Genomic DNA, 13,578 nt, shown 5'->3' on the forward strand with positions numbered 1-13,578 from the left:
GCTTTTGAAGTCTTCGGTTTAGCTGAATTACAGGAGCTGGCCGACCGGCACTTGCGAACTGCTTCTGCTTCTGGTACCACGCGGCAAGAAAGACTGGGGAAGATGGCGTCGGCTGACGCTTTTGTACCCCAGGCGCTCTGACGTCAGGGAAAGGGCGACATCAGCCGACGCCGGACCCAGACTTTGGAATCCAGACGACCGAAGGGCTGCCTGAGGCAGGACAACCCATATGTGATGACTGCAGATGCATCCTTGAAGGACATCGTATATGCACACAGTCACTTTATATTCACAATACCCTGTATTAATTAATAATTCATTCCTTTAACTTCGTTGGTTAATCAATTAATTCATTGAGTAGAGGCAGTATAAAGGGAATGCTTCATAAGTCAGTCCTCATCTGATGAAGTAAATTTTAAACGAAAACGTATTAGACAGGAGACGTTAATGCCAGTAGTGTTTGTGTTTTTTGTTTTTTATTAAAGCTGTGTTTTCAAACTACAATAGCAGGCTTTTGATCCTTGGTGGTACCTATGCATACTTTTGGAAGTGAATTTTGGTGCCTTGGTGAACAATTTATTTTATGTACAAATTTGAGTAACCTGGCTGTGTCTAAAATGGTCAGTGTTCATCAGTATATTACCCTAGTAAACTTAAATACATAAAATGGTATAACTCATGACAACTCAATGTTGAATTACTGGATTTTTCTCACTGCATTTCATTGTTTTCCACCACAAATTCAAAATCACTTTTTCATCAAATTCTATTAATTGGAATAAACTTTGATTGCAATATGACTATCTGCAAACCGACATTTATTATTTAATGTGAACTTGAGATGGTATAAGGAGAAAAATCTTTAAATGTTCAATTTAACTCATCACATTAAGTCAAACATGGCAAAATGCATAAAACAGAACAGCGGCATATCAAGTGACAATAACTAAAAGTTTAAATATGAAAAGTCCTGTGAAAAATGAAAGGTGATACAAAAACCTCTAATTCTTACCTTTAGTAAAGAATAAATTCATGCACAAATTACAGTTTGGAAAAGAAACAGTTTACCAGGGAAAAACAGCTGCCAGAAGAAAACAACTACAGATCAACACTGCACTAATGGCCTAAGCAGTCTGCTTAGGACTACTGAAAACAAAATGCGTATCACATAAAATATTAAATTACTAACATATATGTAAGTACCTGAGTGTGCTCAGTTTCCAAATGTTCTTTCATTTCAGATTTAGGAAATGGCTCACTACATATTTGGCACAGAGCAATGTTCCTCCAACAATGGATCTCATGGATAGTAAAGTTTGCTGTAGGGATCTCCTTTTTGCTGTGAAAGAAGTGAACAATGGATATGTCATACTGAAACAAATGATAGAAAAAAAATTAGCATAGTAACTTTTTTGCATAAATCATAGTGTGTTAGGTTTTGAACTATGCTTTTTAGGAGTTGGCTATCAGGTCAGTGACAATTTAACAGAAAATAAGTTGTTTTGGTAAGAACTCATTCTGTAAGAATGCTACAGCGACTGAAATGTCAGTTGGGTCGGTAGTCGCTGATGCATTATTTGTAGGGTCACAATTGGGATTTTGCTTAGGTTAGGTTTAGGTTTCCAACCATAGTTATGATAAAAATTTGTGTACTATGTACTGGCATAGAGAGCTTTGCCTTCTACAAGAAATACATGCTTCTTATGAATCTTTGTTTCAGATGAGGGATTTTTAGTTTAAATGATTTTTTTCAAATACATGGATGCTGTCTTCATTGGGGTGGCCTTTGTCAAAATGACCTAGATATGTGGTGTTTCAGAACTTCTACGATAAGCAAAGGATATTTTTAACTCCAAACTGTTAATCACACACACATTCTTCCAATTACCTTTTCTTATTCTCATCCATAACAAAATAAATAAGCCAACCACAGATCATCTCCTGACCTTGTATGCCATTTTTACTTCCTCAAAAGGTATCTAAAAAATCATCAACATTTTAGTATCATATCTGTCAACATGGTCAACTTAATTTATTGTAATACTTGTATAAAACGAAGTTATGTACTCACCATAATGTTCCATCTGAGTAGTTCTACTTCATTTGCCTTCAACCTATGGGTACCGGATCCGTATCGGATCCAAGCCGGCAACTTCACTAGCATCTGCTCTGAGCTCCAAGCTCCTCCCCTTACCCATAATACACCACCACTAGCTTCCATCCCCCAAATTGAGTTTGCTACACCTTACACTGAACAACCCGATCCCAAAACACACCTTACACACCTAAAACCAGCTATAATGCTGTCCATATGGTAAGACCAGGGGGAAGGAGGAAGGGACGGTTGAAGACAAATGAAGTAGAACTACTCAGATGGAACGTTATGGTGAGTACATAACTTCTTTATCTGAAGTAGTTTACTTCATTTGATCTTCAACCTGTGGGACAGAGTCCCACCTACTAAAATACCTGGGTTGCCTTCATGGCAGGATATTCTGGAGCACCGTGGAACCAAAGGATGCTCTCCTACTAGAAATCAAATCCAATTTATACTGAAAAATAAAGGTATGAGATGAGGACCAGGTAATTGCAGAACAAATGTCGTCTAATGATACTCTCAACCAAAAGGCTGCAGAAGTAGCCATGGACCTAGTCGAGTGAACTTTAACCTGACCCAGAGGAGACAAATCTTTATCCTTGTAGATCTGAAGGATACATAGGAAGATCCACCTAGCAATGGTAACCTTGGAGACAGGTTTACCCAAAAAAGGTTTAGAAAAGGACACAAACAACTGATCAGATTTACGAAAGGTTTTGGTCCTGTGCAAACAGAACTTTAACTGTCTATGAACATCCAACAAGTGCAACTTGTACTCCATTTTGTTTGCAAAATTTGGGAAGAAAACAGGTAAATTGAACAGTTTGATTGATGTTAACCTCCGATGCTCCTTTTGGGAGAAAAGAAGGATTGGTGCGAAGAGAAACCCTGTCCTTGTGGAAAATCATGTATGGAACCTTGACAGACAATGTTTGCAGCTCTGAAACCCTCCAAGCGGAGGTGATAGCCACTAGAAATGTTTTCCAAGACAAAAACTTAAGATCTGTGGTTGCTGCAGGTTGAAATGGCAGAGCGACCAATGCTTGAAGTACCATAGTAAGGTCCCACGGGGGAATGGGATCTTTGACCAGAGGACATAACAGGAAGGTACCTTTGATAAAAGCTTTACACAATCTGGAAGAGGCTAAAGAAGCAGAATTCTTGTCCAAATGAAAATGAGAAATGGCAGCTAGTTGAACCTTGATCGCAGACGAGCTATCCCCTTGTTGAAAAATATTTGTCAGAAAATCAAGAATAGCCTGAACAAAAACCATGAACAGATTAAACTCCTTTGAGAAGCCCAAAAGGAAAAACACTTCCATTTGCTACGATAAACCTTCCTGGTGGACAACTTATGAGCTGTCACCAGAATAGACCTGACCAAAGAAGACAATCTGGGAGCCCTAGCAAATAATAAGGGAACTGGAGCAGCCAAGCTGCGAGCCTCAGACTGTCCAAATTTGAATGAGGGACTCTCGAAGGGTGAGAAATGAGATCCTGAATGGGATCCAAGGCAGAGCTAGAAGAGGAGACCAAAGGAAGGGAAATCATACCTTGCAAGGCCAAAATGGGGCAATGAGCATCACTTTGCTCCCCAGTCAACAAGCTTTCTGTAGAAACTTCGGAATAAGGAGTATCGGAGGATGAGCATAAAGAAGACTGGGAGGCCAAGCATGGACTAGAGAGTCTCTGGGGGACTCCCCCAGCAGGGGGCTCAGAGCGAAGAACTCGCTGCACTTCGCGTTGGAAGGAGATGTGAAGAGATTGCAGCAAGGCCGACCTCACTCTAGAAAGATCTGCTCTGCTACTGAAGGATTCAGAGATCACTCGTAAGGCATCAGAATAGTCCGGTTTAGTCTGTTCGCTAGAATGTTTGACCATCCCGGAATATGCGTTGCTATCAGAAAACGACTGGTGGAGATCGCCCATTCCCAAACTCTCATGGCCTCACAACAAAGGGGGTAAGATCTGGTCCCTCCCCGTTTGTTGATATACCAGACCACTGAAATGTCTAACTGGACTGCAATGGTTCCCAAAGGGAGAAAGGCATGAAGGGCCTGTAACACTAAAAAGACTGCCCTAATCTCCAGAACATTTATATGCAAAATTGTCGTGATCGGGGACCACATGCCTTGGACTGTCCTTCCTGAACAATGCCACCCCTCCACCGTAGTTGGGAGGCGTCCATGGTCATTGTGGTTTGGGCAGGAGCTGGAACAAAAGATCATCTCTCCAAAATTTCCAAAGATTGCATCCACCAAAGAAGGGATGACCTGCAGACTCTGCCGAGGTGTACTGGGTGCAACAACGGAAGATCCAACAGGGACCATTGCACCGCTAGAGTCCACTGTAGTACTAGCATATGTAATCGAGCACACGGAAGAAGTGTTATGGTCGCTGCCACAGAACAGGTTCCTATTACAAGACCGAATGCGTCTTGGTTGAACATAAGACTGAAAAGCCAAAATATCGAAGTGGCTTTTAAGCGAATTCTTTCCCTGGGAAAGAATTCGCTTGGCTGCTTTGTTACTTTGCCATTTTTGGCACTGTAGTGTGGTCTTGGAGTTGGTATATTTAAGTAGGGGTGTGTGGGGGGCACAGCCACACACATCAGGGAGGGGTGTGGTGGGTGAAGCCCCCTACTTAAATGTAATATTTTAAAGTGTTTTATTCTTTTTTTTTTTGTTGGAACAGCGATTTTTTTCGCTTGTAAAAAAAAACCGCTGTTCTGACAGTTCAACATTGTAAACTTTCGCTTACATAGGGTCGATTAATCACAGTTCGCTCTTTTAAGCATTTGGTGATGTAATATAGTTCCCATAGAACCTAGGGCTCTTAAGACCGATTCTGCTGAGGGGAGGCGAGAACAGTAAATGTAGACAATATGCATCCTTAGGTTTCGAACTCTCTCCATGGTCAGGAAAACGTCTGTCTGAAGTGTGTCTATCTGTGCCTTTATGTATTCTATCACCTGGACAGGATTCAGAAGGGATTTGGCTGTATTGACTGTAATCCCTGGGTAGTGTGCAAGCTTTTGGAAATAATCTTTGGTCTGACAAAGTAGATGCTTGATGGGAGCAGTAAGGAGCCAATCATCCAGGTAAGGGAAGACCTGAATCCCCTGAAGCCTCAGTTCAGCCGCTACTACTGCCATCACTTTAGTGAACACCCTGGGGGTTGTGGTGAGACCAAAGGGTAGGGCTCGGAACTGATAATGACTGGCTCCTAGCTGGAAGCAGAGGAACCTCCTGGAGCTTCTGTGCATCTTTATGTGATAGCAAGCATCCTGGAGGTCGAACGAGCACATCCAGCCACTCTCTTGTAGGTATGGCATGATGGACTGTAAAGTGGCCATCCGGAACTTTTTCTTTGGGAACTGACAGGTTCAGAGTAGATAGATCCAGAATGGGCATCAACAGCATCAAGTCCCCTGTCTTTTTTTGGCACCAAAAAGAAGCTAGCGTAGATGCCCGATCCGGACTGATCTGGGGGGACGGGTTCGATGGCTCATTTCTCTAGCAGCTTGGAAACTTCTAGCGTTGCTGCCTCCCTTTGCATGGGTGGTATGTCCAGGAGGTATTTGTAAGGTGTAGGAAGACCCACAAACAGGATTGAATAGCCTCTGGAAATTATCTGAAGCACCCAATGGTCTGATGACATGGACTCCCATGCTGCCAAGTGCAATGACAGGCAACCCCTGACTTCCTCCAGAGCAGAGCAGTCAGGCAACCCCTCAGGGATGCTGTGCGGGCCTGTCCGAGAAAGCTTCTCAAGACACAAAATTCTTCTGGGGGAGGACGAGCCCAGACTGTCCCGGGAATACCGAGACTTCCGGAACCGCATCTTCTTTTGCCCTCGCTGATTCCAGGAAAAGGATCTTTGAGGGTTCGAGAAGCGGATTCCAATGGCAGACAGTGCCTTCTCATCTTTCTCACTCTGGACTAATGTGTCTCAGATGGTCTTACCAAATAGGGAAGAACCGTCATAAGGGGCATTCACAAAAGATGCCTTGAAGGGTTCCGTGAACTGACAATCTGAGCCAGGCTTTATGCCTCATGGATATGCTGGACCCAGCCGCCCTAGCCACTCCTTCAGTAGCGTGTGAAAGGAGTTGCATGGCTGTGTTTGAAACCTCTGTCAAGGTAGCCATCCTCGCGGAGAACGTGGCTCTGTCCTCCTGTGACATGGACTTTGGGGGAAGACTCAGACAGTTCCATAACCAGGTCGCACTGTAGTCTAGTAACGTGGGCCAGATAGTTCAGTGCCCTGATAAAAAAAGGTCGCGGATGCATAAACCCGCTTCCCTAGGTGGTCCATCATCCTAGACTCCTGGTCAGGGGGATGGACCGAGGAACTCCCCTGGTCTAGTTCCTTTTTGGTGGCTGCTGCTACCACCATAGCGTCCACAGGGGACCCTTTATTCCACGCCAGTCTGCAGGGGGGATCAAAATTTTGTCCGGGAGTTTAGGGATTGGTTCCACATTGGCTCCTTCCAAACCCGCGAGGTGACAAAGTCCACCAAGGGATCAGCAGGAGGGGACACCCATGAAGTAGACGGGCCAGTGCCGAAAGCCTCCAGGAACACGGATTCATCCGAGGAAGGTTCTGGGGGTGGACCAATCTCCCCACTGGTGCAAGATTTCCATGATGTCTTCGAAGGAGACATCCTCGGGAGGTGATATGGGGAAACTTCCCCATCATCCAAATCGGTGTCCTCAGTGAGGGACTCTGGGAGTAGTCCAAGTGCCTCCTCCTGCATGTATGCTTGCGAGGGACCTCTAAAACCACTTGTTCCTCAGGAGGAACCGCCTGGGGCTCCTGGAGCACGGGCTGTCCCTGTGGTAAAATGATGGGATTCACATGCAAATCAGAAAGAGAATGAGTTGGGGCAGAGACTGAAGATATAGTCAGGGGCCTCGATCCATTGGAGAGAACCCTTTCTATAATGAACGCTGAGGGACAGCAAGCTTCCTGGGACACCATTAAGGGAACTGCTCTCCCCGGATCAGACGCGAGAATTGGAGCCGGGCCCGAAGTAGACGATGCTCCAAGGGAGAGGGACCTTGACACAACAACATCAGAGCTGATGGAAACAGTTCCACCCCTCGGATCCGACACCCAGGCTCTGGCTCAGAGCACCTCGGATCCGAACTAGTCAGATCTGACATGCTCCAGGCAGCTGCCGACATCAATGAGACAGGTACCGTCAGCGCTGACCCCCTGACGAGGGCCATCCTTGGATCCATGTACTCCGAAATCAGAGGTCGGATCGGAGAAGGAGATATTGGTGTAAAGAAGGGAAGCAAGCTCCTCCTCTCCAGAGGGAGAGGGTGCTGGCAAGACTCCCATCTGAATTTGTGTGCGAATAAACCTCTGCATCATTTTATCTATGTCAACTTCAGAGAAGCTGCAGGTGGACCACACTGAAGCCACGGACTCTGACCTGGCGGGTCGAGGAACCAAGGCTCTAAAGGGTGGTCAGGGTTTTTCCGGCTCCAGAGAAAATCTAGGAGATCAGAGCCGAGGGGAGTCATGGTGCCTAGACTGACTCTAAGCAGAGAGGTCCAGACGGAGCCGAAAGGTCCGGGGATCTCTTTCTCTTTTCTGGACGGTGCTGTCTCTCCTCTCTGCCTTTTCTGCGCTCAATTTTCACAGGCTTAGAAGTAGAAGGGTGAGTCTCAGTCTGGGAGGGAGGAGAAGGAAGGAGAGTAGAAAGAGAGGCAGCCACAGCAACAGCTGTGACCGAAGCAGAAGAGGGGGTGGTCGCCTCCATAGAAGGTAGCAGGCCCTTCATAACTAACTTGGCCTGCTGATCCTTAAGGGTGTGCGGGTTAAAACAGTGTAAATGGAACTCTCTGTGGCTAAATGGGCCGCACCCAAATACAGCACGCAGAGAGTGTGGCCATCAGCAGGTGACAATTTGTGGCCACACTCAGTGCATCTCTTAAACACTTGTTTGGGGAGATCCGCCATGTCCCACAACAAGAACAAGTTTTTTAAAACAAATTTTTTAAAACATGTTTTAACAACACATGCCACTCACCACACACAAGTACATAGAAGGCTGAGGTGGGGAGGGGAAGACAAACTATAAACTACCTAAAAGCTAAGAAAAAGGCTTTAACTCGATGCACCAGCGAGGGGAGGAAGAGAGGAAAAGTACAGTTTTGTACCTACCATAAATGTAGATGTCTGATAGGAATGCATCTGCAGTCCTTACAAATGGGTTGTCCTGTCGTCAGGCAGCCCTTCGGTCGGCCGGATTCCAAAGTCTGGGTCTGGCTTCGGCTGGTGTCGCGCTTCACCCGACGTCATAGCTGCAGTTATTCGGGTATAAAGGCATCAGCCGACGCCATTTTCCTCAGTGTTTCTTGCCCCAGATGCCAGGTGCCCTCTTGGATGGCTAAATTTGGATAAATGCCAATGTTTCCAAATAGTAGAGAGCAAACACATAAAATAAGCATGTATGTACATATATACAAACAAATACAAACAAATACACCATAATAGATCCCCCCCAAGCTAGCTGAAGGATGGCAAATACCCTAGGAGTACCACAGAGGGGAAGGTGGGTGGGTAATCCTGACTGCAGATGCATTCCTATCGGACATCTACATTTATGGTAGGTACAAAACTGTACTATGTCCTTCAAGGATGCATCTGCAGTCCTTACAAATGGGTAGAATACCATAGCTAAACTAGGGGAGGAGGAAAAAGGTAAAATTATGGTGTAGTTAGGATCCCTTGCAAAACAGCAGTGGCAAAACCTGCTCGGGATCTAGAGTATAAGGGTAAATTGTAATGCTTGGCAAATGTATGCACGGAGGTCCAAGTAGCAGCCTCTATAATGTCCTTGGTAGCCACTCCTCGTAAGAAAGCTGTGGTAGTGGCTGTAGCCCTTGTGGAGTGAGGCCTGATGTTCTCTGGAGTTTTCTTTCCATGGTAGGAGTAACAAAATCTAATGCAATTTCCTATCCATTTGGAGATTGTCTGTTTTGAAATTGGTTTTCCTTCCTTTCCTGTTGCATATGCTACCAGAAGCTGGTCAGTTTTTCTATTGGACTTGGTCCTGTCCAGGTAGTAGCGTAATTGTCTATGTACATCCAAGGTATGCAACAGTCTTTCTCCCTGTTCTGAGGGTTGGGGAAGAATGTAGGTAGGTGGATAGCCTGATTTAAAGATACTCTGGATACCACCTTAGGCATAAATGTAGGATTTGTTCTCATGGACACTCTATCTTGATGGAAGATCAGGAAGGGTTGCACTGCCATTAATGCCTGTAGTTCAGAGACCCTTCTTGCTGAGGTGATTGCCAGCAGGAAAGCAGTCTTCCAGGATAAGTATTGTAATTCTGCTGTTGCTGCTGGTTCGAAAGGGGGAAGTGTCAATTATTCTAGTACAAAGTTCAAGTCCCATGCTGGCAATGGTGGTTTCCTGGGAGGTTTTACATTTTTAATTCCTCTCAGAAACTGCCTGAGCAGAGGATGTGAGAAGACAGGAGGATCCAAGCTGTATTCTGCTGAAATGGCTGATGCATGTATCTTGATGGAAGAATAGGACAGGCCTGTATGGAAGAGCTCTGCCAAGTACTCCAGGATGTTGGCTATGTTTACCAGTGCCACATTTTCTCCCTTTGCAGTACTCCAAATGAGATATCTTTTCCATTTTGCTGCATAATTCTTTCGTGTTGAAGGTCTACGAGCCTCAAGGATTATGTCTTTAACCCTTTGGGATAAATTTGGGTTAATTGTTCTTATGTAATGTTCCAGGCAGTTAGCTGCAGAGTTTTCAGGTTTGGATGCAGGATGTTGTAGTTGTTCTGTGTTAACAGCAATGGGATCAGAGGTAGTGCCCATATTTGTTCCCAAGACATGCTCCTCAGCAATGGGTACCAATGTTGCCTTGGCCAGTCTGGAGCTATCAGAATGATTCTTGGACGTTCCTCTTTGATCTTCAAAAGCACCTTGTGCATCAAAGGTAGTGGTGGGAATGCGTATGCTGTCAGGTTATTCCAACTGAAAGATAGGGAGTCCACCTTCCAAGCAAGTGGGTGGTACGTCCTTGTGCAGAATCTTTTTAGCTGGTGATTGAGTGGGGATGCAAATAAGTCTATTTGTGGTAATCCCCATTCTCTTGTGATGGCTTTGAAGATGTTCGGATGCAGCATCCATTCGTGGGCATCCGTGGTAGTTCTGCTTAGTATGTCTGCTAGAATGTTTTCTTTTCCCGGTACAAAAATTGCTTGTAACTGAATGTTGTAGCTCAGAGCCACATCCCATAGATCCAGTGCCAGCCGGCATAGAGGGTATGAATGTGTGCCTCCCTGTTTGTTGATGTACCACATAACTGTGGTGTTGTCTGTCCTTATCATCAACTGACCTTCCTGGAGAAATGGTCTGAATGACTGGATTGCCAATTTTACTGCCAGCATTTCCTTTAGATTTATGTGCAGGCGCAGCTGGTCTTGAGTCCATAAGCCTTGTATGCACTTGTCCAGCATGTGTGCCCCCCAACCGAGGTCTGATGCATCTGTCGTGATAGTTTGGCTTGGTTGAATGTTGCAGAAGGGCAATCCTGTGTTTGATTGACAGGCCTGAGCACACCATAGGAACTCTTGTTTCAGGCATGGGATTATTGGAATTTTGGTTTCTAGGCTGTGCTTGTGTTGAGACCACAAATTCTTTAGGTACCACTGTATCTTTCTCATATGCAGCCTGGCATGAGGGACCAGAATTATGCAGGATGCCATGAAGCCTAGGGCTTGTAGTACTTTCCTTGCAGTTAGATGGTTCTGCTTTATTAATGCCAAGAAGTAGAGAGGTAGTTGCTCTTTCTTTTCTGCAGTTAGGAATGCCATTTGTGTTGATGTGTCCAGCTCTGCACCCAGAAAGGTTATTCTTTGGGATGGAATCAGCCTTGACTTTTTTATATTGACTGTATATCCCAGGGCTTGCAGCAGGTAAATGACTCTCTGTAAGTCTTCTGTTAGCTTGCTTTTGTTGTCCACTTGTATCAGGCAGTCGTCCAGGTAGGGGTAAATTTGGATTCCCTGAAGTCTGCAATGAGCAATTACTGATGCCAGGCATTTCGTGAACACTCTGGGTGCAGTAGATAAGCCAAAGGGCAATGCTGAGAATTGATAATGCTCTGATCCTGCAAGAAATCTGAGGTATCTTCTGCAATTTGGTCGTATGGGGACGTGCAGGTATGCCTCCTTGAGATCTAGAGTTACCAGCCAAGACTCCTTGCCCAGCATGGGAAGGAGCTGCTGTAGGGTCAGCATTTTGAATTTTGGAACAATGAGGAATGTGTTTAAAGCGGACAGGTCGAGAATAGGCCTCCATTTGCTCTCTTTTCTTGTTACCAGGAAGAGTCTGGAGTAAAATCCCTTTCCTTGTTCCATAGATGGTACCTTTTCCACAGCTCTCATTCTTAATAATTGAGATATTTGCTTTAGAGCTTCTGCCCTTTGAGTAGGTGGTAGGTTTGGCATTCCTCTCTTTGCTGGTAGAGTATGGAAATGGAACCTGTAACCTTGGTCTATAGTTTGCAAAATCCATTTTTCCCTTGTGATGCAATGCCAGTTCTTTGAAAATAACGTTAGCTTTCCGCCTAAGGGTGCTTCCAGTTGTTCCCTGGTAGGCGGTGCCACAGCCAAGTCACTGTGATTGTGTTGTTGTAGTGGTGGTGGCTGCGTCTGTGCCTCGCTGGTTGTTACCTTGCCACTGGCGTCCCTGTAGGCACCCCTGGATTGGTTTCTGCCTCTTGAATGCCTATTCCTGCCTCTCTGTGTCTTAGAGGAGTCCGGAAAGGACCAATTCTTGGAGGGCCAGTTCCTGCTAAACCTTGGAGGTTGAACCTGTAAGAAATCTTTCACTGTTTGTACAGATTTCACCTTCTCTTCCATCTTTTTTAGTACCTGCTGTGCAGGGGAACCAAATAAATTGACTTTGTCCATGGGAGCATCTAAAAGCTTTGATTTGACATGGTCTGGTAATGCCTGCTCTTTCAACCATGCATGTCTCCTGATAACTGTGCCAGTCATGGCTGATCTAAAGGAAGCCTCCAGTGCATCATAGCCACATTTCAAAGAATGGTTACTAACCTGCTGTATGTTATGTACCATTTCAACATATTTCTTATCTAAAGATTCTTCAGAGGACAGCTTTTTAGTTAACTGGTCTAGCATAAACTCTTGATATTGAATCATATGAAATTGGCAGTTCAAAGCCCTAGCTGACAAAGTAGCAGAGATGTAAACTTTTTACCCCATCGCTCTAAGGACCTGGATTCCCTTTCAGAGGGGAGGGGGTTTTTAGTAGATGTAGTTGCTACAGCTTTAGGGCCCTGGGAGATAGTCTCTGGATCTGCAAATGGGGCCTTGTATAAATGGTGATGAGTGTCTGGGACCCTGTAGAACCTATCGGGCTTAGCAGGGGCCGGAGGTAATGAATCAGGAGCAGTGCAAGCATCATTAAATGCATCATCTACAACAGAAAGAACTGGAGGTAGAGCTAAAGGCCTATGCTGTGGCAAATGTAGAAAGGTTCTAAGCCTTTTCCTGGAGTCTGAGAAATCTTGGCCCTGCCACTGAAATTGTTCCCTCATAGCATGCAAGGTTTCCCCAAAGGAAAATTCCTCAGGTGGAGAGGCTGAAGGTATGGACTCTTCAGCATCAGAGTCTTCGTAAGGAGAATAAGGAGCCTCAGGAGGGTCTGTATGTTCTGAGTCATCAGAGGAATCATCTGTGGATACAGGCTCTGGGGGCTCTGCTCTAGGCCTCTTCTCTGGAGGTGGATGAGAGGTCCTGTCTGGATGAGGCTGGGATCCATGAATTAAAGAAATGAGATCCTCAGCCAAAGAAAGCATATGGGAACTGGTGCTGGGCCTGTGAGAGGGGGGCTTAACAGGCACGGTTTTTGAAGCTTTAGCTGCTTTAGCCCTGGCAAAGGCCTTAATAGACATGGCTGCAGGAGGCCTAGCAGCTCCACGTGCAGGGGTTAAAATATCCAAGGGAATAGTGTCTGATAATTCCTGAGAAATCACAACTGCAGGTTGGATTTCCGAAGCCGATTCCACCAGGTTAGAAGAGGCCTCGGTAGAAGGCATGTTTTCGGCTGGGGAAAGAACCGCTTGCTCGGTTTCAGCCGAAACAGAGACACTCGTGGTTGGCTTAACCGTGGTTTCGGCCGAAACCGCGGACCGCGAGTGTTGGTCCTTTTCCCTGCGTTTTTTGGTTATTTGTGAAGTCGGAGGATCCGACGGCATGATATAAGCAAAATCAGAGCCGAAAAACTGTTCTGCAAACTCCGACCGGCATCTAAGCGTCCGTCGGTTAAAAGAAGCACAGGCTAGACAAGCTGCTACGTCGTGGTCTGGGCCTAAACAAGGTAAGCAGTAAGAGTGGAAATCTTTATGAGGTATTTGTTTCCCACAAGTTAAACAGTTATTCACTTTTTCTGACATCGGCTGAGGCAAGA

At 45.4% G+C, this 13,578-nt stretch overlaps 1 protein-coding gene across 1 annotated transcript in view; it reads right to left on the reverse strand.

Moving 5' to 3' along the window:
- Window positions 1–13,578, reverse strand: part of TRAFD1 (TRAF-type zinc finger domain containing 1) — a 1,071,672-nt gene that overhangs the window by 800,992 nt on the left and 257,102 nt on the right. Inside the window, exon 3 of the mRNA XM_044069751.1 lies at window positions 1,204–1,339. Within this exon, the coding sequence (XP_043925686.1) occupies window positions 1,204–1,339 (136 nt within the window). The remainder of the gene's footprint in view (window positions 1–1,203; window positions 1,340–13,578) is intronic.

Source organism: Protopterus annectens, chromosome 4.part0 (assembly GCF_019279795.1).
Source record: "Protopterus annectens isolate FY-2018-M chromosome 4.part0, PAN1.0, whole genome shotgun sequence".
In the NCBI taxonomy this organism is placed as follows: domain Eukaryota; kingdom Metazoa; phylum Chordata; order Ceratodontiformes; family Protopteridae; genus Protopterus; species Protopterus annectens.